General features: G+C 32.0%; 1 protein-coding gene across 2 annotated transcripts; it reads left to right on the top strand.

Annotated features, from left to right (window-relative positions):
• The first annotated feature begins 82 nt into the window (after window positions 1-82).
• On the top strand, window positions 83-25,281 carry LOC134706222 (transmembrane channel-like protein 1). Of its 2 annotated transcripts, XM_063564963.1 has the most exons (17): window positions 83-230; window positions 1,212-1,290; window positions 2,249-2,430; window positions 4,345-4,417; window positions 4,739-4,811; window positions 5,889-6,061; window positions 8,549-8,682; window positions 9,452-9,596; window positions 10,137-10,240; window positions 12,589-12,733; window positions 14,247-14,375; window positions 14,891-14,965; window positions 15,364-15,477; window positions 16,999-17,204; window positions 18,324-18,506; window positions 23,266-23,344; window positions 24,142-25,281. In XM_063564963.1, exons 2-17 carry the CDS (start codon window positions 1,234-1,236, stop codon window positions 24,202-24,204), a joined length of 1,935 nt encoding a protein of 644 aa, XP_063421033.1. In that variant the 5' UTR covers window positions 83-230; window positions 1,212-1,233; the 3' UTR covers window positions 24,205-25,281. The 2 variants fall into 2 exon arrangements, with proteins under 2 accessions (XP_063421033.1, XP_063421034.1); XM_063564964.1 differs by lacking the exons at window positions 83-230; window positions 1,212-1,290; window positions 2,249-2,430 and adding an exon at window positions 3,343-3,619.
• Window positions 25,282-26,629: the final 1,348 nt, after the last annotated feature.

The raw sequence follows: 26,629 nt of genomic DNA, 5'->3' as shown, positions 1-26,629 counted from the left end.
TCCCTATCTGATAGGGATTTGGTAAAAAATACCCCAGATAGAGCTATGAGTTTTTGAATATGTACTCAAATACAGATTAAAGAAGTTCATTTGACTTATATGTTATACAGTGTCTAATTGAATTTAATAAAGGTTCTGTGGGTGAAGTACTGTGGAGTGATATTTGTATGAATATTTTAGCTATGTGGTGGGAAATTCAATCTTGCAAAATTTCTTTTTTAGGAAAATAGGTAAAACGTATTCAAAACATGTATTATAGAGGCATAAGCACATTGTGAAGTACACACTGTAGAAGCATGCTGAGAGAAAGAGATGAAAAATGTCTACAACAGAACTATTTGCACTCTTTGGGTTAAATTTATTTGGCTTTGCTATAGATAGCTCTTTCTCTTACTATAAAAAATAGTATATATAGGTGAGGGTAGAAATGCCTTTTACTGTCAGACCTCAAACGGTCATTTTCAATTTCCTTAAGTGTCAAAGTGGTTAAAATTACTGTTAGTGTCATTCAGCGACTTTTTTAACTCTTTTTCATCATGAAGGTACCCCTATTTAATACCACTGCATATCGTATATAGCTATATATATATAATATAGACTATATACAAACCCAGTAAAGGGCCATCTATCTATCTATAAATCTTCCTGTTTTGCACAAAATTATGACTGCTCCTGTACATAATTGCAACAGTTTGATCCTTATGAAATCTCACATACACCAAAGTTTAAATATGCTGGTCATTAGTTAATCAGTAGAATCAATGTTTTATTATAGTCTCACTACATATTCAAACATAAAATGAGATTCACAGAAATAAACATGAAACATTAAAGCATTTGCATCTTTTAAAGATTTATCAGAGAGTTTTAGGACAAAATATATATACATATAAACATATTTTTTTAAATTATTTAAAATTAACTGTGTCCATTTACCATGTTTACACTAAATGTTTGTTTCGTCGAAATATAAATTGATATAAGTGAAATATAAATTAAAAATACTGTTTCTGGTCATAAACCTGATGAATGTTTTCAATATTAAACTAGCAACATCTTTTAAAAGTTCAAGCACATAATTTCCTCATGGTTATCTTCACTTTGTAGGATGTTCAAATTACATTTAAATTTGAGGGCCAAGTTAATTTGCCCCAAATTGTGCATTCTCCATGTCCTCTTTTTAATAGATATATAATTGACATTTTGAGTAGGTATGACAGATAAAGACACATCATGTATGCAGAGTACAGCAACAATCGACAGAAGCCAAGAAGTGAAGCCATTTCACCGGTAAGTCATTTGAGGTTATAATTACAGAACTCTGCAACAATCAACTAAAATGCCACTTCTGACTCCATAAAGTCCTTTGAGAATGGTAAGGTTATTTGAAATGTTTGAAGCTAGGTGAGCATGACAAAATACAACAAAAGTGCAGAATTTACACTTTTCTAGTAATGCCTTGTTACCTGTCAAAATTTTTGAGGTAATCATAATTTGATGATGATTAAATTGAGATAAGAAATGGGGAATGTGTCAAAGAGAAAACAATAAAAAAAAAACCAGTGAGTATGGCAGAAATAATCAATGGAAGTCAAAGAGTGGTGCATCATCATTATCATAGACAGTCATACCTTGGATTTCCCTTGAAGGTCAGAATTGATTCTGAACATAACAAAAGAAACAAATCACCTTGAAGTTATTTTGCAAAAATTGTAAGGTCATTTAAAGTTCAGTATGAATGTAGAGAGATGTGGTATGACTGCCATTAAAACTGAACACTAGATTCCAAATTAAATGATGTAAAAGTTTAGCAGGGATTTTATGGTATACATAGAGTTTTGTCAAATCAGCATGATGCTTACTATGAGAAAACATACCACCATTGGATCACATGTAAGTCTCTCAGGGGTCATTCAAAATCATTGATATGAACTTTATGGACAGAGAAAAAAAGATTGGTACCATAAAAAATCAGAATAAAACAAAATTTACCTATTATGTCTGTTTGTTTTGCTCACACATTGTCAATATAATCATGATAATGGAATTGTTTGAGATTCATGCAAGTGAGAGGTTTAACTCGCTAGAAAACCAGGTTTAATTCACCATTTTCTACAAAAGGAAAAAATTGCACCGTCAGGAATATGACAATTGTTTTACATTTAATTTGTTTGATGTGTTTGAGCTTTTGATTTTGCTATCAGTTATTATTTACCTACTGTTATTAGCATGTGACATTTGTTTACAGGTGTCTTTTAAACTGGACAGACATCGTTCCATGTCCCAGAGTCTGACTAAAACAGTTTTATCAGGGTCTGCAGTAAATTGGAAAAGTCGTGGTATTTCACGTCAGAATGACCGTGAATTCTCTCATCATGATGGATTGGTTGACATGTATATTGAAGATATTCTACATACTGGAGAAAAGATGTAAGTAATATTATAGATATTATACATACCGGAGAAAAGATGTAAGTAATATTGAAGATATTCTACATACTGGAGAAAAGATGTAAGTAATATTATAGATATTCTACATACCGGAGAAAAGATGTAAGTAATATTGAAGATATTCTATATACTGGAGAAAAGATGTAAGTAATATTATAGATATTCTACATACCCGAGAAAAGATGTAAGTTATATTGAAGATATTATACATACTGGAGAAAAGATGTAAGTAATATTATAGATATTCTACATACCCGAGAAAAGATGTAAGTTATATTGAAGATATTATACATACTGGAGAAAAGATGTAAGTAATATTGAAGATATTATATATACTGGAGAAAAGATGTAAGTAATATTGAAGATATTATACATACTGGAGAAAAGATGTAAGTAATATTATAGATATTCTACATACCGGAGAAAAGATGTAAGTTATATTGAAGATATTATACATACTGGAGAAAAGATGTAAGTAATATTATAGATATTATACATACCGGAGAAAAGATGTAAGTAATATTGAAGATATTATACATACTGGAGAAAAGATGTAAGTAATATTGAAGATATTATACATACTGGAGAAAAGATGTAAGTAATATTATAGATATTCTACATACCGGAGAAAAGATGTAAGTTATATTGAAGATATTATACATACTGGAGAAAAGATGTAAGTAATATTATAGATATTCTACATACCGGAGAAAAGATGTAAGTAATATTGAAGATATATTACATACTGGAGAAAAGATGTAAGTAATATTATAGATATTCTACATACCGGAGAAAAGATGTAAGTAATATTGAAGATATTCTATATACTGGAGAAAAGATGTAAGTAATATTATAGATATTATATATACTGGAGAAAAGATGTAAGTAATATTGAAGATATTATACATACTGGAGAAAAGATGTAAGTAATATTATAGATATTCTACATACCGGAGAAAAGATGTAAGTAATATTGAAGATATTCTACATACTGGAGAAAAGATGTAAGTAATATTGAAGATATTATATATACTGGAGAAAAGATGTAAGTTATATTGAAGATATTCTACATACTGGAGAAAAGATGTAAGTAATATTGAAGATATTCTACATACTGGAGAAAAGATGTAAGTAATATTGAAGATATTCTACATACCGGAGAAAAGATGTAAGTAATATTGAAGATATTATATATACTGGAGAAAAGATGGAAGTAAATCTCTGTATTAAAGTCACTAGAAAAATATAAAGTTAAATTTCAAATTATTCCAATGGTATTCCACATTTATCATGTCTATGATCTCAGTAGTAGTATTGTAGTATACAGTAAAGAATAGATGCAGTTACATCTCAAAATAAATAAATACAGTATTCAGTAAAGTAAATTGAAACTTTAGTCATAGATCTATGTTAAAAAGTAGATATTAAAACACACAGAATAGCCCATTACATTAGAATGACTGCATACACATACAGTGTTCTGTATTCAGTGTTTTATCATGGTCAATTTAGTGATTTCTATTTCTATGGTGCATTGACAATTAAAGATTAAAATTGATACATTTATGTGATACAAAGCTAAATAGAAGTAAATAGAAGGTATTATATTGAAAGAAGTATATATGCTGGTTGATGGAGAATTTTGAATGTGCCTTCATAACCTCCATGTTCATTTGATTGCTTATAAATGCATGTGATGTATGTTTGTGGATGCAGAGTCCGATTAAACGAAGTTTGCATTTTGAAGTTAACAAGTCGATACTTAGTTCAGTTGTGATGTATGTTTGATATGTAATATTTGTTCATGTGAGGACAGGAATTTTTATCAGTAATACCTCACAGTGCTAATATAACTCATTAGGACTATTTAGCATATAATGGCTTTTATAACAGGTACTCACCAAGAAAGAATACTAACATCAGAGCCAAGATGACTGTCTACCAGCTACTTAAACATGACATCAAGGTAATTTGTCTTGGCTCTGTGGTAATCAATGTTTATCAGCTTATTTTGACTAAATTAAACCATTCTGGCTGCTAAAAGCAAATTATTATTTCACTATTTGCATTTAATTAATGACTGAGCCAAACAAAATATAAATTAGATATTTTATATATCTGGTAGATAGTGCCCCTTTAATGGATGAATGGAACAAATCAGCAAGTGAAAAACAAATGCCATATTCCTGATTTTCCCAAAACAATAATAGAAAATGAGATGATATTTCAGACATCTAAACAGTATATAAAAGAGTTTGGTACAACTTACTTACATGTTTATTTAAAGGTATGGTATAGACGGTGGAAAATTAAAGGTACAGAAAATCCTATCTTCAAGTCTTATATCAAGTACATAGAAAGTAAGTTTGAATGAGCATGGAACCATAAATAATACCAAACATGCCAAAAGATCTATTAATAAGTTAATAAATTTTATCCAGTCAATATTCATGGTTATTTTTCATGAATAAAAATATTTTGAATGGATGAATTTGAAATTTTCTCTGTTATTGTTTAAGTTAATTAATGAGATTTTGCTAGATGTTGTAGGCCAGACTATAAACTATAGTTAAGTATTGCTAGAATCTTTGTCATTTGAACTCTGGTGGATAGTTGTCTCATCAGTAAAAATACCATATCTCCATGTCAATATTTTATAAGATAAATGGAGGATAATTTTACCCTGGAAAGATAAAAGCAACGACTAGGAAATTATAACTACCTTCTTGGATATTAATGATGTAACTTTTAGGACTGAGAGAAAGGTCAGCTCAGAGGCAGAATAACGTGTTGTGATCGGTTGACAAAAGTATCCTTATTCATACTGTTACCTTTTGAACAAGCAAGTCTATTATGTTGATAATCTGATACAGCATGTTAGTCCAGTACAAAGCAAAGTCATATCATGTTCTTTGTCTTGATATAACTGTATATCTCCCACTGGACATTAAATGACCAAATGACTTAACTGTATATCTCCCACTGGACATTAAATGACCAATTGACATAACTGTATATCTCCCACTGGACATTAAATGACCAATTGACATAAATGTATATCTCCCACTGGACATTAAATGACCAATTGACATAACTGTATATCTCCCACTGGACATTAAATGACCAATTGACATAAATGTATATCTCCCACTGGACATTAAATGACCAATTGACATAAATGTATATCTCCCACTGGACATTAAATGACCAATTGACATAACTGTAGGTAACTGTAGCTATAATGGCAATAATTTAAACTCACATTTTAAAATTCTTTATATGAATCAAACAGAATTTTCTGAATATTGCAAAGATAAAAATAACTTTTTAATCTAAAATGACAAAATCGCAATAATAGATGCACACAATAATTTCTCAATTTACAGTAATTGTCCTGCAATAGTTACCTAGGATGATCAGCTGCTATTTTTTTGTAGGTAATTTTGGTTCTAGTATTGGTTCATTATTTGTGTTTGTTAGATGGGTTATCCTGTTGAACTTGTTCCTGTCATTGTTCTGGTTGTCAGTGGTTGTCATACCAACAGCTGTAACATTTAACTACAACAACATCTCACAAGAACTAGAATGGATGAACTTCATTGATGGAGAGGTAACTATAGATACAATTGAACTGTTTATATATCAGTTAATCATAATTATACCCCCCGCTTTAAAAAAGGGGGGTTTACTGTTTTACCTCTGTCTGTCCGTCCGTCCGTCAGTCAGTCAGTCCCATGAATATTTTTCGTCGCATTTATCTCAGGAACTACAAAATAGGATTTCTGAAATTTGGTATCAGGGTTTATCTAAGTCAGCTATACCCTGTGATGCGTTTTCAGATTGATCACTTGACAACTTCCTTTTTACATGTTTTACCGAACACTTGTATGATTTTACACATGATAGCCAAGTTGAAAATTTTCGTCACATTTTTCTTAGGAACTACAATACCAGGATTTCTGAAATTTGGTTTCAGGATTTATATAAGTCAGCTATAATGTATGATGCGTTTTCAGATTCATCACTCGACAACTTCCTGTTTACCGAACACTTGCATATTTTTACACTATTAATATTATCAACTTGCGGCGGGGGTATCATCAGTGAGCAGTAGCTCACAGTTTTTTTTACAGTGTTTGGCAATCTGCTTCAATTGCCAAAATTTAAATTCTGGTGTCATATGGTATTTTGAACTCCCTGAAATATAAAAAATTGACCATAGGGATTTTTTTACCCCTAGGATCAATTTTCTGCGGAATTCAAAATACCATAAATAAATAATGTTATCCTGTTACTGGTGAGCATTGTTATTCCCCTTGATTTTACTATGTACTCTTGATATTTGTTATGTTCTAGAGAGAAATCATAAATAGAATGACCTTGTAGATGGCATAAAATTGAGAATGGAAATGGGGAATGTGTCAAAGAGACAACAACCCGACCAAATAAAAAAACAACAGCAGAAGGTCACCAACAGGTCTTCAATGTAGCACGAAATTCCCGCACCCGGAGGCGTCCTTCAGCTGGCCCCTAAACAAATATATACTAGTTCAGTGATAATGAACGCCCAAATTGTACACAAGAAACTAATAAAAAAATAATATAAGACTAACAAAGGCCAGAGGCTCCTGACTTGGGACAGGCGCAAAAATGCGGCGCGGTTAAACATGTTTGTGAGATCTCAACCCTCCCCCTATACCTCTAACCAATGTAGAAAAATAAACGCATAACAATACGCACATTAAAATTCAGTTCAAGAGAAGTCCGAGTCTGATGTCATGTATATTTGTAGGGAGAGCTGGCTGTATTATAGATTTCAATCAGAGGTCATTGATGACATGTATGTTGTATATTTGTAGGGAGCTGTTAGAGAGAGCTGATTGTTTTATGGAGGTTATCCAGAGGTCATTGATGACATGTATGTTGTATATTTGTAGGGAGCTGTTAGGGAGAGCTGACTGTTTTATGGAGGTTATCCAGAGGTCATTGATGACATGTATGTTGTATATTTGTAGGGAGCTGTTAGGGAGAGCTGGCTGTTTTATGGAGGTTATCCAGAGGTCATTGATGACATGTATGTTGTATATTTGTAGGGAGCTGTTAGGGAGAGCTGGCTGTTTTATGGAGGTTATCCAGAGGTCATTGATGACATTTATGTTGTATATTATTTGTAGGGAGCTGTTAGGGAGAGCTGGCTGTTTTATGGAGGTTATCCAGAAGTCATTGATGACATGTATGTTGTATATTTGTAGGGAGCTGGCAGTTTTATGGAGGTTATCCAGAAGTCATTGATGACATGTATGTTGTATATTTGTAGGGAGCTGTTAGGGAGAGCTGGCAGTTTTATGGAGGTTATCCAGAAGTCATTAATGACATGTATGTTGTATATTTGTAGGGAGCTGTTAGGGAGAGCTGGCAGTTTTATGGAGGTTATCCAGAGGTCATTGATGACATTTATGTTGTATATTTGTAGGGAGCTGTTAGAGAGAGCTGGCTGTTTTATGGAGGTTATCCAGAGGTCATTGATGGAGTGTATGTTGTATATTTGTAGGGAGCTGTTAGGGAGAGCTGGCTGTTTTATGGAGGTTATCCAGAGGTCATTGATGACATTTATGTTGTATATTTGTAGGGAGCTGTTAGAGAGAGCTGGCTATTTTATGGAGGTTATCCAGAGGTCATTGATGGAGTGTATGTTGTATATTTGTAGGGAGCTGTTAGGGAGAGCTGGCTGTTTTATGGAGGTTATCCAGAGGTCATTGATGACATTTATGTTGTATATTTGTAGGGAGCTGTTAGGGAGAGCTGGCTGTTTTATGGAGGTTATCCAGAGGTCATTGATGGAGTGTATGTTGTATATTTGTAGGGAGCTGTTAGGGAGAGCTGGCTGTTTTATGGAGGTTATCCAGAGGTTATTGATGGAGTGTATGTTGTATATTTGTAGGGAGCTGTTAGGGAGAGCTGGCTGTTTTATGGAGGTTATCCAGAGGTCATTGATGGAGTGTATGTTGTATATTTGTAGGGAGCTGTTAGGGAGAGCTGGCTGTTTTATGGAGGTTATCCAGAGGTCATTGATGACATGTATGTTGTATATTTGTAGGGAGCTGTTAGGGAGAGCTGGCTGTTTTATGGAGGTTATCCAGAGGTCATTGATGGAGTATATCACATTGCACTGGCCTTTTTAATGATGATCCTGTTGACATACTTTGGCAGTCTGTTTGTTATTCTAAATAAGTAAGATATTCTAAAATATAAAGGTGAGATAACTCCTTCAAACTGAAAGTTGTTCATCTTCGTACAAATGGTATTTCTGCTCAATAATTAGGGTTGATCTGACAGATTGAGATATTGTTTTGTCTGGGAGACAGAATCGATTCCCCCCAAGATGCAATCCTAAAATATGTACAACAGCCAGCAAAGTGAAAACTTCATAGCAATCAAACTGCAGGAGGATTTATCAGGAACTACAACATTTAACTGCTTTCATCCCAACAGTTACAAAGTTCAACTATCTCCCAAAAGAGAAAATACTAATAAAAATCAAAACCCTACCACATGCATACCTTCAATATATGTACAAACCGCCAGCAAAGTGGAAATGCTCCTCTAATGCAATTAAATACTCCAAAAAATGACAAAGTTCAACTATCTTCCAAAAGGGCATATATGAATAAAAATCAAAACCCTGACCACATGCACACCTATAATACATGTACATACAGACTGCCCAGTGAAAACTTTCTAGGATTCAAACTTTAGGAGGAATATTTTGAATTATTATATACCCATAATGGGATGGACGGACAGACTGGGGTAAAACAATATGCTTCATAGTAAAATAATACTTAATTGAAGAATTCATACAATGAATGTTTTTAGCTTGTGACCAAACAGCACTGATATTTAGCTCTTGCACTTTGCATGTTCATGTGTTATTCAGTTTTTTTGTTGTTGATTGTTTTTTTTGTTTAGATTTTTTGATTCCATAATAATTTTTTATTAGTTTAGGTGGCTCTGATAGACCAAAGTCAGCTACATTTTCTTCAAGATTTAAGTTTTCATCGATAATATTTTCTTCCTGGGATCATGGTGTTACATCTGTAGATGCCTCAAATAATCTGAGTGTGGGGATAGCTAGTGTTCTCAAGGTAAGCAAGTAAACAAAACACATTCATAGAACATTGATATGCACAACTATAGAATTTTAAATAACACTTGAAAATGTAATTGTTTTACGTTTACATTGTTTTATATATTTTGTCAAGCCTTCAACATAATTATGTTGAGAAAGGAAGGCATAGCCATCCTTGATTTGTCATCATCAACCCTTAGGTTTAGTCTACCGTGCTATTTTTAGACCTCAATAACTCTTTCAAATTTTATGGGCAGCAATTACAGCCAAAATAAAGTGTTTGGTTTAACACCTTACAATTTGTTTCATGGGAAAAAAAACTTTCGTTTCTGTGACATTGTCAGCTGAATTGTTCAAAGGACTGCTGCTACATGATTGATTGTGGTTGGGTTGATAGAAGGGGAGACAATCATATTCATTTAGTTTTTTTCAATTTTGTAAGAATTACAAATATAAAAATAAAATATTTTTTTGGGGGTCTAAAAATTGCCCTATGCTCATTATATTTTATGTACATATAATAACTGCATTAAGATATTTATGTTTTGCTGATCAGGATAATATATCAGAAGACAAAGCTACAGCCAAATCTAAAAGAAGAAACAGGAGAGAAACATATACAATCATTATTAGTAGAATTCTTGCCTGGGGAATAACCATGTAAAATAATGTTTATTTGTTCATTATTTGTTTGACTTCTAAGTTACTGTTTTGTTACATAAAAAATATTGTTATCGGGTTTGAATCAGAGAATACTTTAATAGCACTCACAGAACTACAACTGCATGCAGAATTATACCCATTTAATCTTTAATAATCTAAACTGTTCAACTTTTGATCTTTTTATTTTCATAAAAAAAGTTTTTTTCGATGAAAGTCAGATTTCCGGTATTGATATGCAAGTATGATAAAGTGTTCATTTTATATCCTCATAGTTCTCGTACATATGGGAAATAATAATTTCATGCTGGGCTTGATTTTTATAAGAATTATTTGACAATTATAGATACGTTTATAGCATTTGTTTATGATACTGATTTCTTTAGGTGACATGTTTATGGCCTAATTAACACCTTTGATGATATTAAATCTGTTGATCACTTTATCTTGGGTTAATAAGTGTTGTCACTACGATTTACAAGGGTCTATGTTTACTTTGCAATTTCCTCAATCCAGACTATTTGTAACCTTCGTTTTTAAAGGCTTTAATTTTTAATTATTTTTTTTAGAAAACTAAAATCCACGAATTTAAAAACCCATGAACATGTAAACATTGCTCAAACCACGAAAATTGATACCCATGAATTAAAGTACTTTCACAGTATGCGTTTGTAAAATTTAATTAATATGTTTTAAGCATTTGGAAATAATTTATGTAACCTAGAATCTTAGAATAATATATGATAATGAAAATGGTTGACACAAATGAACTGATGATATTAAGAGTTATTTTCCTTAACCTAGGTTTACCTCCTTAAAGGGGCACTAGCTACGAGATATATAAAAAATCTAAAGTTTGATTTTTTTCTGTTCAATCAATAATGAAAGTGAAATAGTGAAATAACAATTTGCTTTTTGCAGCCAAAAAGGTTCAATTTCGTCAAATTACGCTAAGAAACATTGATAATTAGTAATTCACTTGCAAGTGAATGAGTCGACCTCTTTAAATACGTATTCATGTGAACTTCAATTTAACCCCTAGCTAAAGATTGACAACGCATGCATTGTAAGTGTACTGGTTATTTAAAGAAAAAGAATGTCAACAATGAAAGTGAAACTATGGTAAATCATTTGATTACTAATTTGATGCACATAAAATCATTCTTATACAGTTAAAAACAATGAGAAACATCTATTTTTAATCTATAAAATAAAATCAAACAGACCTATAAAAATCCAATTGCACGTGTTGGTTTAATCTATTCATATCTTTATTTATGTTTTCATCGCTTATATGGTCATGTGAGGTCAAATCGATAGTTAATTAGATGGCGTCTGGACTAAAATACACACGAAACGAACCTATATATTATCTACCACATGCTCTGTAAACTGTATATTTTAGACTTTTGATAGTTTGGATAAATGTTTTACATTGTTATAAATGAAATATGAGAATTTGAGTCAAATCGGTGACCATAAATTTGATAGCTAGTGCCCCTTTAAAACTGATATTTTTCTCCTATCTGAATTGAAAATTAAATTGAACTGGCCATTGCTTTTAACTTTAGTCACAACCTCTTTTTTTTATAATGGGAAACATCTTTTTAACATGATTGATAGTATGAATTAGTTTTAAACTTTATGTTCATTCATATTGCTCAGTTTCAGTTTTGTGTTTTGTGTGTACTGTTGTTTGTCTTTTCCATGTTTTTAAGTTTTTCCGTTACACTGTTAGTTTGTTTTTGTTCAATGAGTTTGTAGATCTGTATGGTATCTTTGCCTCCTTTTACACATATCATTAAAATTTAATATTTACATCAGTGCATCTATTTACAACCAGAAGATTAAGCCTCAGTATAAATTAAAGTAATTCTCAAGTAACATTGAAATTTCCATTTTGTTTGAAGTATGATTTGATCAAAAGTTTAAATTTGGAAATTTTCAACTGTAAATAAGAAAATTGTGGATTAAATGTTTTCTTAACTGATATTGAAAAAGATGTTGTATTAAATAAGCATGTTTATATAAGAAAATGGTATGTTTAATGTTCAAGGCATGTTCAATTGACATTGTATGAACTATTTGGTAAGTTTTAAGGTAAAAAGAAAAATCTTTAATTTTTTTTGCCACATAGATTTGAGTTAAGTATGATTTATTGATGTATTCTGACTTTAAAGATTTCCCGTTTACTTATCTCCCATGTGACATTTTATCTATATTTTTGCAGTATTGTGATTGGAGAAGGATGTGCTACCATTGTTTGGTTGGTCTTTTATGAGAAGTTTTCTGACAGTAAAGATTTCCTGACTGTATCTGCCATGTGACATTTTATGTATATTTTTCAGTATTCTGATTGGTGGAGGATGTGCTACCATTGTTTGGTTGGTCTTGTATGAGAAGTTTTCTGACAGTAAAAATTTCCTGAGCGTGTACCTACCATCTATAATCTTCAGTTTGATCAACATCATTATACCACTGATTGTTTCTATGGTATTGATTCTTATTTTAACATTCTGTAAATCAGATGAAAATCCTCAATTTCCTTTTAGAATTGTTTGCCATTGTAATATGACTGCTTGACCTCTATTAGCCATGCCACCAGGAGCCTGTAATTCAGTGGTTGTAATTTGTTGCAATTTCATATTTGTAATTTCCACCTATTTTTTTTTGTACATAGATCATTAGTTATCTTGATCAAAATGTTTTACATTTGACATTCCAAAGACTTTAAAGCTTACTATACAGTAAAGGTTATGCTCATTGCTGAAGGCTGTACTCTGACACAAGGCTTCCAAAACGGTCATATATGCCGGTCATTTTTATAATGTCCGGTAAAAGACCGGCTGGGCAAAGCATGAAACGGTCATATACTTTTTAGTTTCAAAGGCTTTTTCGGTCATTTTAAAATATAAATTCACAATCTTTTTGACCCAACATTTTTCCTTTAATAGCCATACATTTCCGGTCATAAAAGTGACATGATGATTAATTACTATCAAAACAACCCCTACTTCAATACTTTCTAATTATAATCAAGGCTAATTAGTTGTTGGACAGCTGAAAACTACCTGTTCAGGTGACAGGTAAACTATTTTCAGTTAGTACCGGACATCGTATAAATTAATCGGTCCATTCCCAATTATTTTCGTACATTTCAGCAGCTTGTATCTAACTGATTTAAAATATATAATAAATTCATTTATAAACATGATTTGATAAATCATTTAAAAACGTTTTAAATGAAAAATCGTCAGCACTACGTTGTATGAACAAGAACATGTGTGCGCATGTGCACAGGTAGGAAATTCAATTATGCATCCTACATTTCTTCAAAAATGCTAAAAGTATCATTGATACCTGTATCTAACGTTCATTTCAAGTATTTTGTTGAAGAAATAACGTGGAAAGAGCTTCTTCGCTCAGTAGTTCTATGTTAACGAACACGGATTTTACGTATCCGTTTATGGTCCATGTTTTACCATTGTCAAGTCAACATCCGGTTTTGAAAAATGTGACTTTCAACACGAAAATAAAGTTCTAGACAACTTCATTTTGCACAAATAAAGAGTCTAATGCAGATATGAGCACGCTGATGTGCACACTTTGAATGATGCAATGCCAATTTTAACAGTTTATGTCAGAACATCAAATTCATATCAAAGTAAAGTTTAATATCGATTTTAATTTAATGTCAATCATTGGGATGGCCATCTGATTACCATAATTGCCTTTTGTGATCTTGTCTTAGGAATTAAAATTTCGGATCAGATATAAAATGTCCGGCTGGCTCAGAAAAATTTTGGAAGCCCTGCTCTGACATATAGTTGTTTTAAAACTTTACATCCGTTTGTCACTTGTTAAGAGTTGTCTCATTGGCAATAATACCACATCTTCTCATTATATTATTAACGAATCTAATTAAGGAACAGTCTCTTTTTAATTATTGCATGGGAGAAGGAATCATCATTTATTACAATGCCTCATACAAATGTTTTTATTTCAGTTACCAGGTTATGTAGAACACTATTCAAGTGGCAAAAAAGAACTGCGTATTACACTGTCGAGAATCTTTATCCTAAGAATGGCTAACTTGTTTGCTCTTATTGTCACACTCTACAAAAACTCTACTGAAGTAAGTCATATCTTAAAGAACATTATGTGAGTGGGGAGAGAGCTGAGTATAACTCTGTCAAGAATCTTTATCCTAAGAATGGCATGGCTAACTTGTTTGCTCTTATTGTCACACTCTACAAAAACTCTACTGAAGTAAGTCATATCTTAAAGAACATTATGTGATTGGGGAAAAAATGTATGCATCGTTATTTCCAACACATGTTGACCAAACGGGTGAAAAGGTTTTATTTTATACTTCACAAAATATTTAGGAAATTACAATCTAATAAGATGGTTACCCTCCGTCAGTCGTACAGGAATCAAGATTACGTACTTAGGGAACATAAATTATTCCCACACTACCCTACAGAATGAAAGTGTTCCAAACTTTGGAGCTCTGTGTAAGGCAAAATGAATTTACAAATTTAATAGTGTTGCCGAACTGCAAATAGTGAAAAAAATTGAATTGATTGAAATGTTCAAAAACCAATGAAATGTTTTTTAAGTGCATATTTTGATGTTTTAATTTTCCAGTTAACAGGAGGGTGTACAGGGACTGTGATTGGACAGGAGTTTTACAAGCTGGTTATCATGGATACACTTGTGCATGTAAGTAACTTTTGTATAATTTAATATTGCTTGATTGAGTCAAAAGATTTTTAAGTCATTAAAGAAACAAAACAGTACAAGATATACTGGGCTGATCAGCATAGCTTTTATAACCCATAAAGCTTTTAAATCCCATAAAGATACTTTAATAAACACAGAACACATACATAAGAAAAACATTGCACAATAATTTATATTTTTTGAAACACAAAGGGAAATTATATTTGGATTTTATTGTGAAAACAGATGCAGTGAAATGAAATTTAAAAATAACTGTCCAGATGAGTATGCTTCCACATTTAGAACCAATGAGAGCAATTTAAGTTTTTGGAGCTCTTGTTAGTTATTGTTATATTAATTGTTTGTATTTGTACAGTAGTTCCTGTGTATACTTTCAGGCTGTCGTTAGTACTGCGATGAGTATAGCAAAGTATAAATATACCAAAGAGAAATCAGAGTTTAATATTTCAGCAGCTGTACTGGTTCTCATCTACAGACAGGGATTAGTTTGGGTATAGTTATTATTTTTTTTATTATTATTCTGTATTACTCTTACCTCTCCCTTTAGACTAAATAAAATTTGAGTGTGTTATTGTCATCTTCATATATAAGACTTTTAGAAGAAGAAAAACTTCTCTGAAAACACTGGATAAATTTCAAACAAACTGAAACTGAATCTTTCTGAGGGTATCTGGTGTTACAGGTATATAATTGAGAATGGAAATGGTGTTTTCTTTGTTACTACATGTATCAACAAACATGGCTGTATGGCTAAATATAGAACAGAAGGATTTAATGCATAAGTTGTCTGATGGTTTGAAATCCATAACAGATATACAAAATCTGATGAATTGAAAATGCTAGCTTTGTCAAAATATACCTCCTTCGAATTTCCACAAAAAAAATCTTCTTAACTCTGCCCTTACTAACAATTTCAGACCAATTTACAACTTTTTGTCTAATATGAGGCAGGCGTAACCTGTGAATGGGGACGAAGTCTGTATGTATTATTTTTTTCATTCAAAATGTTGATAAAAGAAAACGAAATACCGTGCGTAACGTTCCCGCATTTTGGTTCTGTTGTTAGGAAATTAGCTGTGACGTTCTTTAAGTTATGACGTCATATTCGATGTAAACAAAAGAAACGCTTTTATCAGGTAACGTTTTTATCATATCAAACAATTATTAAATTTGAATTTGTATTGAGATCCAATCTTATATTTTACTAGACTGATAAATATAATTTTTATTTCAAAGTCTCATGCAAACAAGACAGATATATGCGCAAATGCGGGGAAAACTGGAACAGGAAGTAGATCTGAAAAAAAAGTTAACGATTTCGAGTTCATTAGTACAATGAAAATTTCGGGAAATTTTCCAGATTTTTTTTTTTTTATTATTGATTTTTCTACCGTAATTGGGGACTTATAATTGCCTTATATAGCCTGTTTTTCTTACATTACAGGTAGGAACTATAGCCTGCCCTTTGATGCCACTGTTGGGTGCCTTGTCTAGCCTGTTTTTCTTACATTGTAGGTAGGAACTATAGCCTGCCCTTTGATGCCACTGTTGGGTGCCTTGTCTAGCCTGGTTTTCTTACATTGTAGGTAGGAACTATAGCCTGCCCTTTGATGCCACTGTTGGGTGCCTTGTCTAGCCTGGTTTTCTTACATTGTAGGTAGGAACTATAGCCTGCCCTTTGATGCCACTGTTGGGTGCCTTGTCTAGCCTGTTTTTCTTACATTGTAGGTAGGAACTATAGCCTGCCCTTTGATGCCACTGTTGGGTGCCTTGTCTAGCCTGGTTTTCTTACATTGTAGGTAGGAACTATAGCCTGCCCTTTGATGCCACTGTTGGGTGCCTTATATAGCCTGTTTTTCTTACATTACAGGTAGGAACTATAGCCTGCCCTTTGATGCCACTGTAAGGTGCCTTATATAGCCTGTTTTTCTTACATTACAGGTAGGAACTATAGCCTGCCCTTTGATGCCACTGTTGGGTGCCTTGTCTAGACTGGTTTTCTTACATTGTAGGTAGGAACTATAGCCTGCCCTTTAATGCCACTGTTGGGTGCCTTGTCTAGCCTGGTTTTCTTTTTCCTGAATTATGCCATAATTAAGTATACATGTAAACCCCCCATTAAAAGATGGAACCAGTCTCGTAACACAGCATTCATTATGGGATTCCTGCTGACTACTCTGGTAGTAATAATAGCACCTGTATCTGTAGTTGTTGGAAGGTAAGGGAGATTATAAGTATAGATTATCGGGTTTTCTACACATTGATATCGTAAAATATCCGCTGCGAGCCACAATGTGAACCTTTTTGGCGAGTGAGCGTAGAGAACATCTTTTCTCGCATTGTGACGTCGCTGATAACTTCTCCTCTCACATTGTGACGTCACTGACAATGCCTGGTCTTGTTTTGAAGTCTTGATAAGAGAATTACTGAGCCACAGAGCAGGGTGACATAGGCGTAGGGAAGGGCGATAAATAAGTTTTATTTGGATTCAGCATAGAATATTAAAACAAGGACATAAAATGTAAGCTCTTTTGAGCTTTTAACAGACAGAAACATGTTTGCTTACATTTCTTATTAAATGTTAATTGCCTGACTTCCAAAATTCTATTTTAGTAAAGATTGAGTTTTCGTCAATCAAATGTAATAAGGTTGTCTTTGTCAATTTCTGCCTAATGTCATTTCTTCGAATGCCTTTTTGATTTTATTGCCAGTGAAATAACAATAATTTCTTATCAAATATTTGATAAAAAGAGTAATGCTATCTATAATGCAAAACAAAGTATTAGCTTAAAAAAAAGCAAGCGAAACCACGGAAAATATTTTGTTGTAACATTTAAGAAGGTTTTGCAAGGAAAGTTGTATGTGTTTAGTCTGATTTTTTTCAGTACTTGAAGTTATTTTTATATAAAATGTTAATTGTGATATTATTGTTAAAATAATTAGGGTTTCGAAATTAGTCAAAAGTTAAAGAGTAAGATTTTGAAGCTTTACAGACTTGGAAACAGTAAAACGAAGTAAACCTAGATTATTGTTGATCAAATAGAAATTCCAAGTCAAAAATGTTCATAAAAGTTCATTTGATAAGTCAGTGTCAAAACATGACATGGTAGAAAACTCTTGCCAGATTATATTGAAAACCAAAGATAAAGTTTTAGAACTTTGTGAAATGCTAGGTTATCAAAATGTTATCACCCATCTGAGGATATTTTATGTTGCCTTTGTTAAATAAAATTGTAAAGAATTTTCTCTAATGTCATACAAAACAATGAATCTTGATTGGTGTGTTTAGGTTATATTTTTGTAATAATTAATATTAATTGAATGATTCTCTTTTTAGTCACCATGTTATACAGCTTGGCCAGACGTCAATCCCTGGGAAATATTGTGGTCCATTCAGTGACAAGAAACCAACAGAGGCCTATGGAAAGTTTAAAAGACAACTAAACTTAGATTTATTAAAGGAGGTCCTACAATGGCTATCTTCTGATTCGGTTCTTATTCCTCTCTTTTTTATCCTTGTGTAAGTATAAATCCTGAAGCAGTTTCATTTGACATATACCATGTATACTGGCTGCATTTAGTGAATTGATAAAAGTGCAACCATATCTAGTTAAGGTAACCATGGTAACAGTTAAGGCATAACTTTTTTAGGTTCTTGCCCTTTTTCAAAATTATATATATTATCACTTATAGATTTTAGATTTTATTTTATTTAAAGTGCAACCTGATACAATATACATGAAATTACAATTTCATTTCAATACATTAGCAATAGTATACCATATCAGCCAGCCTTTAGAGGCTTATGAAGCACTAACAATATTCATACAAGATTATAAACATACAAAGAATATATATTAACTCGATTATTCATTCTGAGATCTGAGGTTGTTTTAAGTTTTTATAAAAATATTTCTCTCTTTTTTAGTGTTTGTTCTTTTACATCATTGCATAAGTGGTGGTTTTAATATGTTAATTGTGAAATTCTCATTTAAAATAGATCTGTAATATAAATATGTATAATTTGAAAACATTTTAAACTGGAATTGCTTCCCTTAAAATCAAGAGCAAAAATAGTTTAGATGATGAATTCAATTAAAGTATGCATAAAATTTTTCGGTATGTGTTCAGTACTAGCTGCTGTATGCACAAATTGTTTCGAATATCAATATCAAATCAATTTCAGTATATATCATAAATGAAAGGATAAAAAGTGGATGTTTTTCATATGAAAGTGTATGTAACATATCAATATGAGTTGCTTCCCTTAGCCACAGAGAAATGTTATTTTGATACATGTATATTGTCTTTTTTTGTTTGTTATGTTGCATTTTTCTGTCATCATCTGTGTATAATGTTTAAAATCAAATTAGTGATAAAGAAAATAGCCCAGGAAATATCAAAATACAAAAGGTATAGATATCATATGCCACTCAACTTATATTATATAAATACAGTAATACTTTTCTTATAAATGCTGTTTACAATATTTCCAAGTAATATGATACTTAAAATAGAAAAGATATAAATATAGCATGGCATTTCTACTAAGCACTTATATTATAAATTAATAGATGTCATCATTATGGCTATTTCACTACCTTTAATGTTTGCACAACAAACACATTGTATATTGTAAAAATAAATATTATTCGTTATGTTTTTCAAAATTTCTTTTGGTTCTATACACTGTGCACCACACTATTTATATACTCGTGTCCTTATATGCTTCTCTTTTAGGTGCATGAGCAAGTTATTATTCTTCAAGATATACCTTTCCTGTTCTAAATATAATAATGAAATTTACTTAAGTGAGTTTGTGTCCATGTGTAGGGGAGATAATCAACACTAATTATCTCCCCTGTCCCAAGTACTATTGTTTAGACAAAAAGCAAAATAGTAAATTCTAATAATATTAAAAAAATCATACAAGTGATAAAATAATGAATTATTTTACGGATAGTAGTATTACAGTCTATCTGAGCACACAAATACATATCTTTCTGAAGCTATCCTTCTTACTATGCTAATTAAGTTTTCTATTTAGTTACAAGCTCAAAACATGTATATTTTTAAAAAAAAAGCAATATGATGGTTTTCAAGTATTATCTCATCTAGTAAACATTTCAACTTGGAAAAGAATTTTTATCTTATTAATGTAATATGAATTTATGTCTGTTAAAAATTATTGTTTCTTTTCGAATAAATATATATCATCATGATCATGTAAAGTTGTAAAGAGTTTTATTCTTCAAAAAATAAAATAAATATAGAAAATATAGTATAGTGATAAAGAATATTTTATAAAAAATAGAGATATAATGTGTGAAGTACATATATTTATAATTGAAATAAAGGTTCATACAAACAGTCTATTGATAGTAAAAAAATTTAACTGTAACAGTAGGTAAGTTAATATTGTTAATATTTTGCTGATCTAACATCCAAGGAAACTGTTAAGTTGTTTGCAACTGCACATATTGATTCTGGCGATGTCAAGAGGGTTTTAAATTGTTCTTCGTCACTTAGTTCTTGTAAGTCAATGGTAAGATTCTGATTGGCAATGTTGAACATCGTTTGTCTTTCTTGGTCATACGCTGGACATTTAATTACAAAATGAATCTCATCTTCTATTGCTTGTTTGGTACAAAGTTTGCAAATCCTTCTTTCTACTGGTAGTTGCCTATATCTCCCTTTCTCAATTTCTATAGGAAAAGTTCCACTTCTCAGTTTTGAAAGCACAGCACGTTATTTTGTTGATAATGTTTTCAGAAGTGTTGGTTCTTGGCAATAATCAGATTTTATTTTTACATATGTTCTTAATTTAGGCATTCCTGCACATTCCGCTTTCCAGTTTTCTGCTGCTATAGTTGTTAATCTATGTTTAACTAGACCAAGAAAGTTTTTGTTACTCATACCGAGTAAACTACTCATGTTGTAGTGGTTTAGAAGATCACATTTACCCAATATTGTTTTAATTTCTAAAGCCCAACTATTTCTCCTGTTCTTTTCTTTTTCACTTAGATAGGCAATCTTTGGTAGTCTATTGCTTGACATGTTAATTATTCTTGCCCATAGTCTGATCATGTTCAAATGGTGTCTGAGTTGAACTTCCATCCAGCATGTTTCTCCTGTTAAATATGGAATGGGTGCTCTTTTACCAACGCCTAGAAATGTCCTTGCAGCTCTAGATTGCAGTTTATCAGCAAAGTCATATTTTTTTAACCCCCAAATTTCTGAGGCATAATCTGCCACCGGGATAAATGTATTATAATATAGTTTTTTCGTAAACTGGAAAACTTAGTCCTTTTATACTGAAATGTTTTAAAATCATAGCACCAAGAGCTCTACTGCCAGCTTCATGTAGTAGCTTAACTCCTTTAGTAAATTCAACTGTTTCACATATTTCAAATCCAAGATACCTGTAGGACTTACACAAATCAATTGTTTGATGGCCTATATTGAACATTTTGTCTGTTGGTTTCATACTTGCTTTGCGACAGTGCATTATTTTTGTTTTGTCTATGTTCATTTTCAACTGCCACTTTTCAGACCAGCTGTGCAAGGTATCAAGCATATTCTGCATATCATTTTCTGTTTCTGAAAGTATAATAATATCATCAGCATACATGAGCACACTTAATTTTGAGTTATCACACATTTGTATTCCCAAGTTTAAATTATTAATGTCAAGTGCCAAGTCATTGATAAAGATAGCAAACAATACGGGAGCTAAGTTGTCCCCTTGCCTTACTCCTCTTTCCACTGCAAACAAATCAGTAGCCATATTTTCAACTTTTACACAACTGTGAAGGTTTTTATACATTGTTTTTATGACTTTGTATATTTTTCCAGTTATACCAATGCTCAAGATCTTTGCAAAAAGTAGCTCATGGTTCACAGAGTCAAATGCCTTAGCAAAATCTATGAAACATAGAAATGTTGACAACTTTTCATCTTTTCTTCTTCGTAAGATTGAATATAAAGTATATATATGATCTATGCATGATCTTAGCTTTCGGAAGCCGTTTTGTTCCTCACAGAGTTACTCGTTTGAGTCTAGATATTCTGTTATCCTTCTACTAAGAATAGAGTTAAAGAGTTTTGCTACTGTTGACATTAAACTAATTGACCTATGATTAAGGGGCACTCTATAGTCTTTTCCTTTTTAAGTATAGGATGGATAATACTGTAATCCCATTAAGTTGGCAAAATGTTTCGATCAAAGCACAACTGGAATAGTTTCAATAATAATTTGTGCAACTTTTCACATTTTAAAACTTCATTTGGTATGTTTTCTATACCCGTTGCTTTATTTGTCTTTGCATCTTTTAATGCATCTGTGACTTCCTTAAGAGTTATATCAGAATTCAGTATAAGTTCACTCTCATTTCGTGTTTGCTCATTTTGTATATTGGTTGTTTCTGGTTTTAAATTGTCCATTTGTTCTTCCCATTCCTGTATAAGTTTACGTGTGCTTTCTAGAAATTCATCACTAACCTGATTTGATTCTGTATCATTAAATAACCCTGAAAAGTCCTCCTTCCATTTTTTCAAGATGTCATCTGGGTTATATGAAACACTACCATTTTCTAAGTTTACACAGTCTATTTCCTGTTTGGTAGTAGTAGGTCCTAGTTTATTGTCATATTGATTTCATCCCAAAAAGTTTTTGGATCATTTGTTTTTAAGCTGGTTATTTTGTCTCTTTGTTTAGCATTGTACTGTATATATATATTGATAAACTTTTTGAAAAATCTTTCTCTAAACATTGGAAAATGTTTAAAAATTATACGTACAGTATTAAATAATTGCCTAGTGCCATTTCTAAATATTTAAAAATCAATATAAAACTTTTTTTTTGCTATGATAATAAAAAATTGATTTTTATCATTTATTTCTTAAAATAACCTGTGCACTTTTTTGTGATAGCATGTGTCTTAATAAATTTTAAACTACATTGGGATATGAAGGTGAATATGACACACAAGTTACAATTTACGAATTAACAATTTAGAAATTACACAGTTACAAGTTACAAATTAACAATTTAGAAATTACACAGTTACAAGTTACGAATTAAGAACTTTGACCTCACTGGCTTTCTATAAAATGCAATATATTTTGTTATATAGGAAAATTAGAGATCAGTCTTATTGTAGTTGGCTTATGGATAGTCCTATTTTGTTCATTTTGAAATTATCGTTTGTTTTATGGAATAAGACATAGTTAATGTTTTAATAGTTCCATTTAATAAGAGCTAAAATTGTTTGTTTCAGATCATTATTGAGCTTCCAGAGAAAGATCTTAGCAGGGGAGAAACAGCATCGACTTCTTCTCCAGGCAGAACTTACTCATGTATGTACAACAATTTTAAATATTTTATCTATCAAAACCATACTACTACAGGAATTGTTGTCTCCCCTTAAAGGATTGCAGGTCACAAGAGCACAATTATTTGTAATGCATTTACCATAGGACCCCTGTGTTGTTTGCAATTTCATTTCTTGAAGGGTTAAAAAAAAAGTAAATTGTAAAATTGTAATTGTTTATTTTCAGCAATTTCTTACAACAAAAGTCAAAACATTACATTATCATTCTGAAGTTGTGTAAAGTTGTGAAGTATTGGATGTTTTGTCATTATTTCCTATAAAATAAAGTGTACTGAACTGTTCATCCCCCCTGGCCATTTCCCAACCTGTATGCCATAACTAGATTTTTCCTTATTTGCTCTGACCCATTCAACACATCCCATTCAATTCCTGATAACCTCAGTTTTCTTACCCAAAAGGCATCCTTTCTGCCAGAGTAAACACAATAGCTCAAATGAAGCTTTCATTTGTTGAACTAATAAATTATGTGTATCAGTAGGGAAAAAACTCTGACAAATAAAAAGTAGGTGAGGCCAAAACACACAAGTAAATACGGATGGTGATGATACATAGCCACACCAGTTTTTAAGTCCTTCCTTCAAGGACCTTCTTCAAAGGCAGAACTATGGATGTTAGTGGCACACTATTTATAAAGTGTCTCAAAAACTTGTTTTTAGTTTGGGTAAAAAAGGGAGAAGAAACAATTCTATCAAATTATGCTTGGATCAATGTTTTGTATTGCAGTTATTCTTTCTTAAATCTGATGTTAATGTTTATTTGCAGGAAAGAGAAGATAATCGACAAAGAATGAAAAAAATGCAAGAACTTGGAATCATGTGGAACTAATAACACTTGTGAACCCCCTGAATTTGATCAAACATTGAATAATGTAGAATTGATGACTTTCTACTGAAGACTTTACACATACCTTCATGAACCTGTGTAATATTTTTTTAGCTCGCCTGACCTTCTACACAAGTAAGCTATAGCCAACACTGTGCATCTGTTGTCCCTTATCTGTCATTATTCTTTCAAAACTTTCTCCTCTGAAACCACTTGATGAATTAAAAAATCAAAAATGTCTGCTTCATGTATAGGATGTGTATTATGACCTTTGTGATTTTCTCTAAAGCTGATTAACTAACATGGCTGCAATGACTAAAGATAGAATAACCTAGTTTAACTGCAGTTATGGGCTAATTTCTCCAAATTATAGCAATTAGATAACTTATAAAATCAAAATGTCTGCACAAAAAGGTCTATCTACCCTTTCATTCTTGGAAATTAAACTTGTTCTCTTTTGGAGTTTTATATTGCCCCTAAAATGTTGATTTTATATGTTATTTTTAACAGTTCTTAGCCATTGTTTTGAAAGATGATGTATAAATTTAAAATATGATCAACATGACAAAGTTATTTTAACTTTAAAATTTTGAGAAAAATCTGAAGACCCTATATCTGATTCATTATATTTCATCTGAAATGAAAGTAATTTTTGATTTAAAATCGGCTTTGAGTATTGCCGAGGAAGGTAAATCTAAAAAAAGTAATTCAGATGCATAAATACAAAGTTATTTCTTTTCTTTTGAGTTTTTGACTATAATCTTTAACATCTAGATGCTAGGTTTAAAATGTAAAAGCAAAACTAATCGGCATGACAAGTTGCTTCTACAAGTATATCATTTTACCAATTTTGAGATTTTAGTGAAAGCAATAGTTTTAAAATGTTAATTGAAGATATTATCAGCATGATTTGAAGTTCTCTATGCTTAGAATAATTTCAAAATCTCTAAAAATCTTGAGTTTATGCCCCAAGAGGTTTGTCTTTGTAGAAAAATTATAGCAAGCTCAGGTGATCCTTTTGCTTTTTATCAAAATTGTCATGGTTGTTGTTTGTTTTCCATAATAAAATTATTTTCTGTCTTTTTATTACTTTTTTTTTTGTCAACCCTTAAAATCTGAACAAACAATAAAGCTACCATTCCTGTACAAAAGTACATCATACAGTACCAATTAATAAAGCTACCAATCCTGTACAGAAGTACATCATAGACCACCAATCAATAAAGCTACCAATCCTGTACAGAAGTACATCATAGACCAACAACCAATAAAGCTACCAATCCTGTACAGAAGTTCATCATAGACCACCAATCAATAAAGCTACCAATCTTGTACAGAAGTACATCATAGACCACCAATCAATAAAGCTACCATTCCTGTACAGAAGAACATCAGACACTAACCAATAAAGCTACCATTCCTGTACAGAAGTACATCATACACCACCAACCAATAAAGCTACCAATCCTGTACAGAAGTACATCATACACCACCAATCAATAAAGCTACCACTCCTGTACAGAAGTACATCATACACCACCAACCAATAAAGCTACCAATCCTGTACAGAAGTACATCATACACCACCAACCAATAAAGCTACCATTCCTGTGCAGAAGTACATCATACAGCACCAATCAATAAAGCTACCAATCCTGTACAGAAGTACATCATACACCACCAATCAATAAAGCTACCAATCCTGTACAGAAGTACATCATGGACCACCAATCAATAAAGCTACCAATCCTGTACAGAAGTACATCATACAGCACCAATCAATAAAGCTACCAATCCTGTACAGAAGTACATCATAGACCACCAATCAATAAAGCTACCATTCCTGTACAGAAGAATGTCATACACCACCAACCAATAAAGCTACCATTCCTGTACAGAAGTACACCTTACACCACCAACCAATAAAGCTACCATTCCTGTATAAAAGTACATCATACACCACCAACCAATAAAGCTACCATTCCTGTACAGAAGTACATCATACACCACCAACCAATAAAGCTACCATTCCTGTACAGAAGTACACCTTACAGCACCAACCAATTAAACTACCATTACTGTACAGAAGTACATCATACAACACCAACCAATAAAGCTACCATTCCTGTACAGAAGTATATCATACACCACCAACCAATAAAGCTACCATTCCTGTGCAGAAGTACATCATACACCACCAATCAATAAAGCTACCAATCCTGTACAGAAGTACATCATAGACCAACAACCAATAAAGCTACAATTCATGTACACAGTACATCATACAACACCAACCAATAAAGCTACCAATCCTGTACAGAAGTATATCATACACCACCAACCAATAAAGCTACCATTTCTGTGCAGAAGTACATCATAGACCAACAACCAATAAAGCTTCCATTCCTGTTTAGAAGTACAGCATTCA

The sequence above is a fragment of the Mytilus trossulus genome, chromosome 2 (assembly GCF_036588685.1).
Source record: "Mytilus trossulus isolate FHL-02 chromosome 2, PNRI_Mtr1.1.1.hap1, whole genome shotgun sequence".
Taxonomy (NCBI): Eukaryota; Metazoa; Mollusca; class Bivalvia; order Mytilida; family Mytilidae; genus Mytilus; species Mytilus trossulus.
Note: the sequence above shows the minus strand (reverse complement) of the source record. Positions and strands in the feature narration are given on the sequence as shown.

Bases quoted from the DNA above. Each gene is read 5' to 3' on its own strand.
- LOC134706222 (XM_063564963.1), top strand. From the start codon at position 1,234: ATGTATGCAGAGTACAGCAACAATCGACAGAAGCCAAGAAGTGAAGCC. The intron at 6,062-8,548 runs GTAACTATAGAT...GTATATTTGTAG, and splicing joins TGAACTTCATTGATGGAGAG to GGAGCTGTTAGGGAGAGCTG. The intron at 14,966-15,363 runs GTAAGTAACTTT...GTATACTTTCAG, and splicing joins TCATGGATACACTTGTGCAT to GCTGTCGTTAGTACTGCGAT.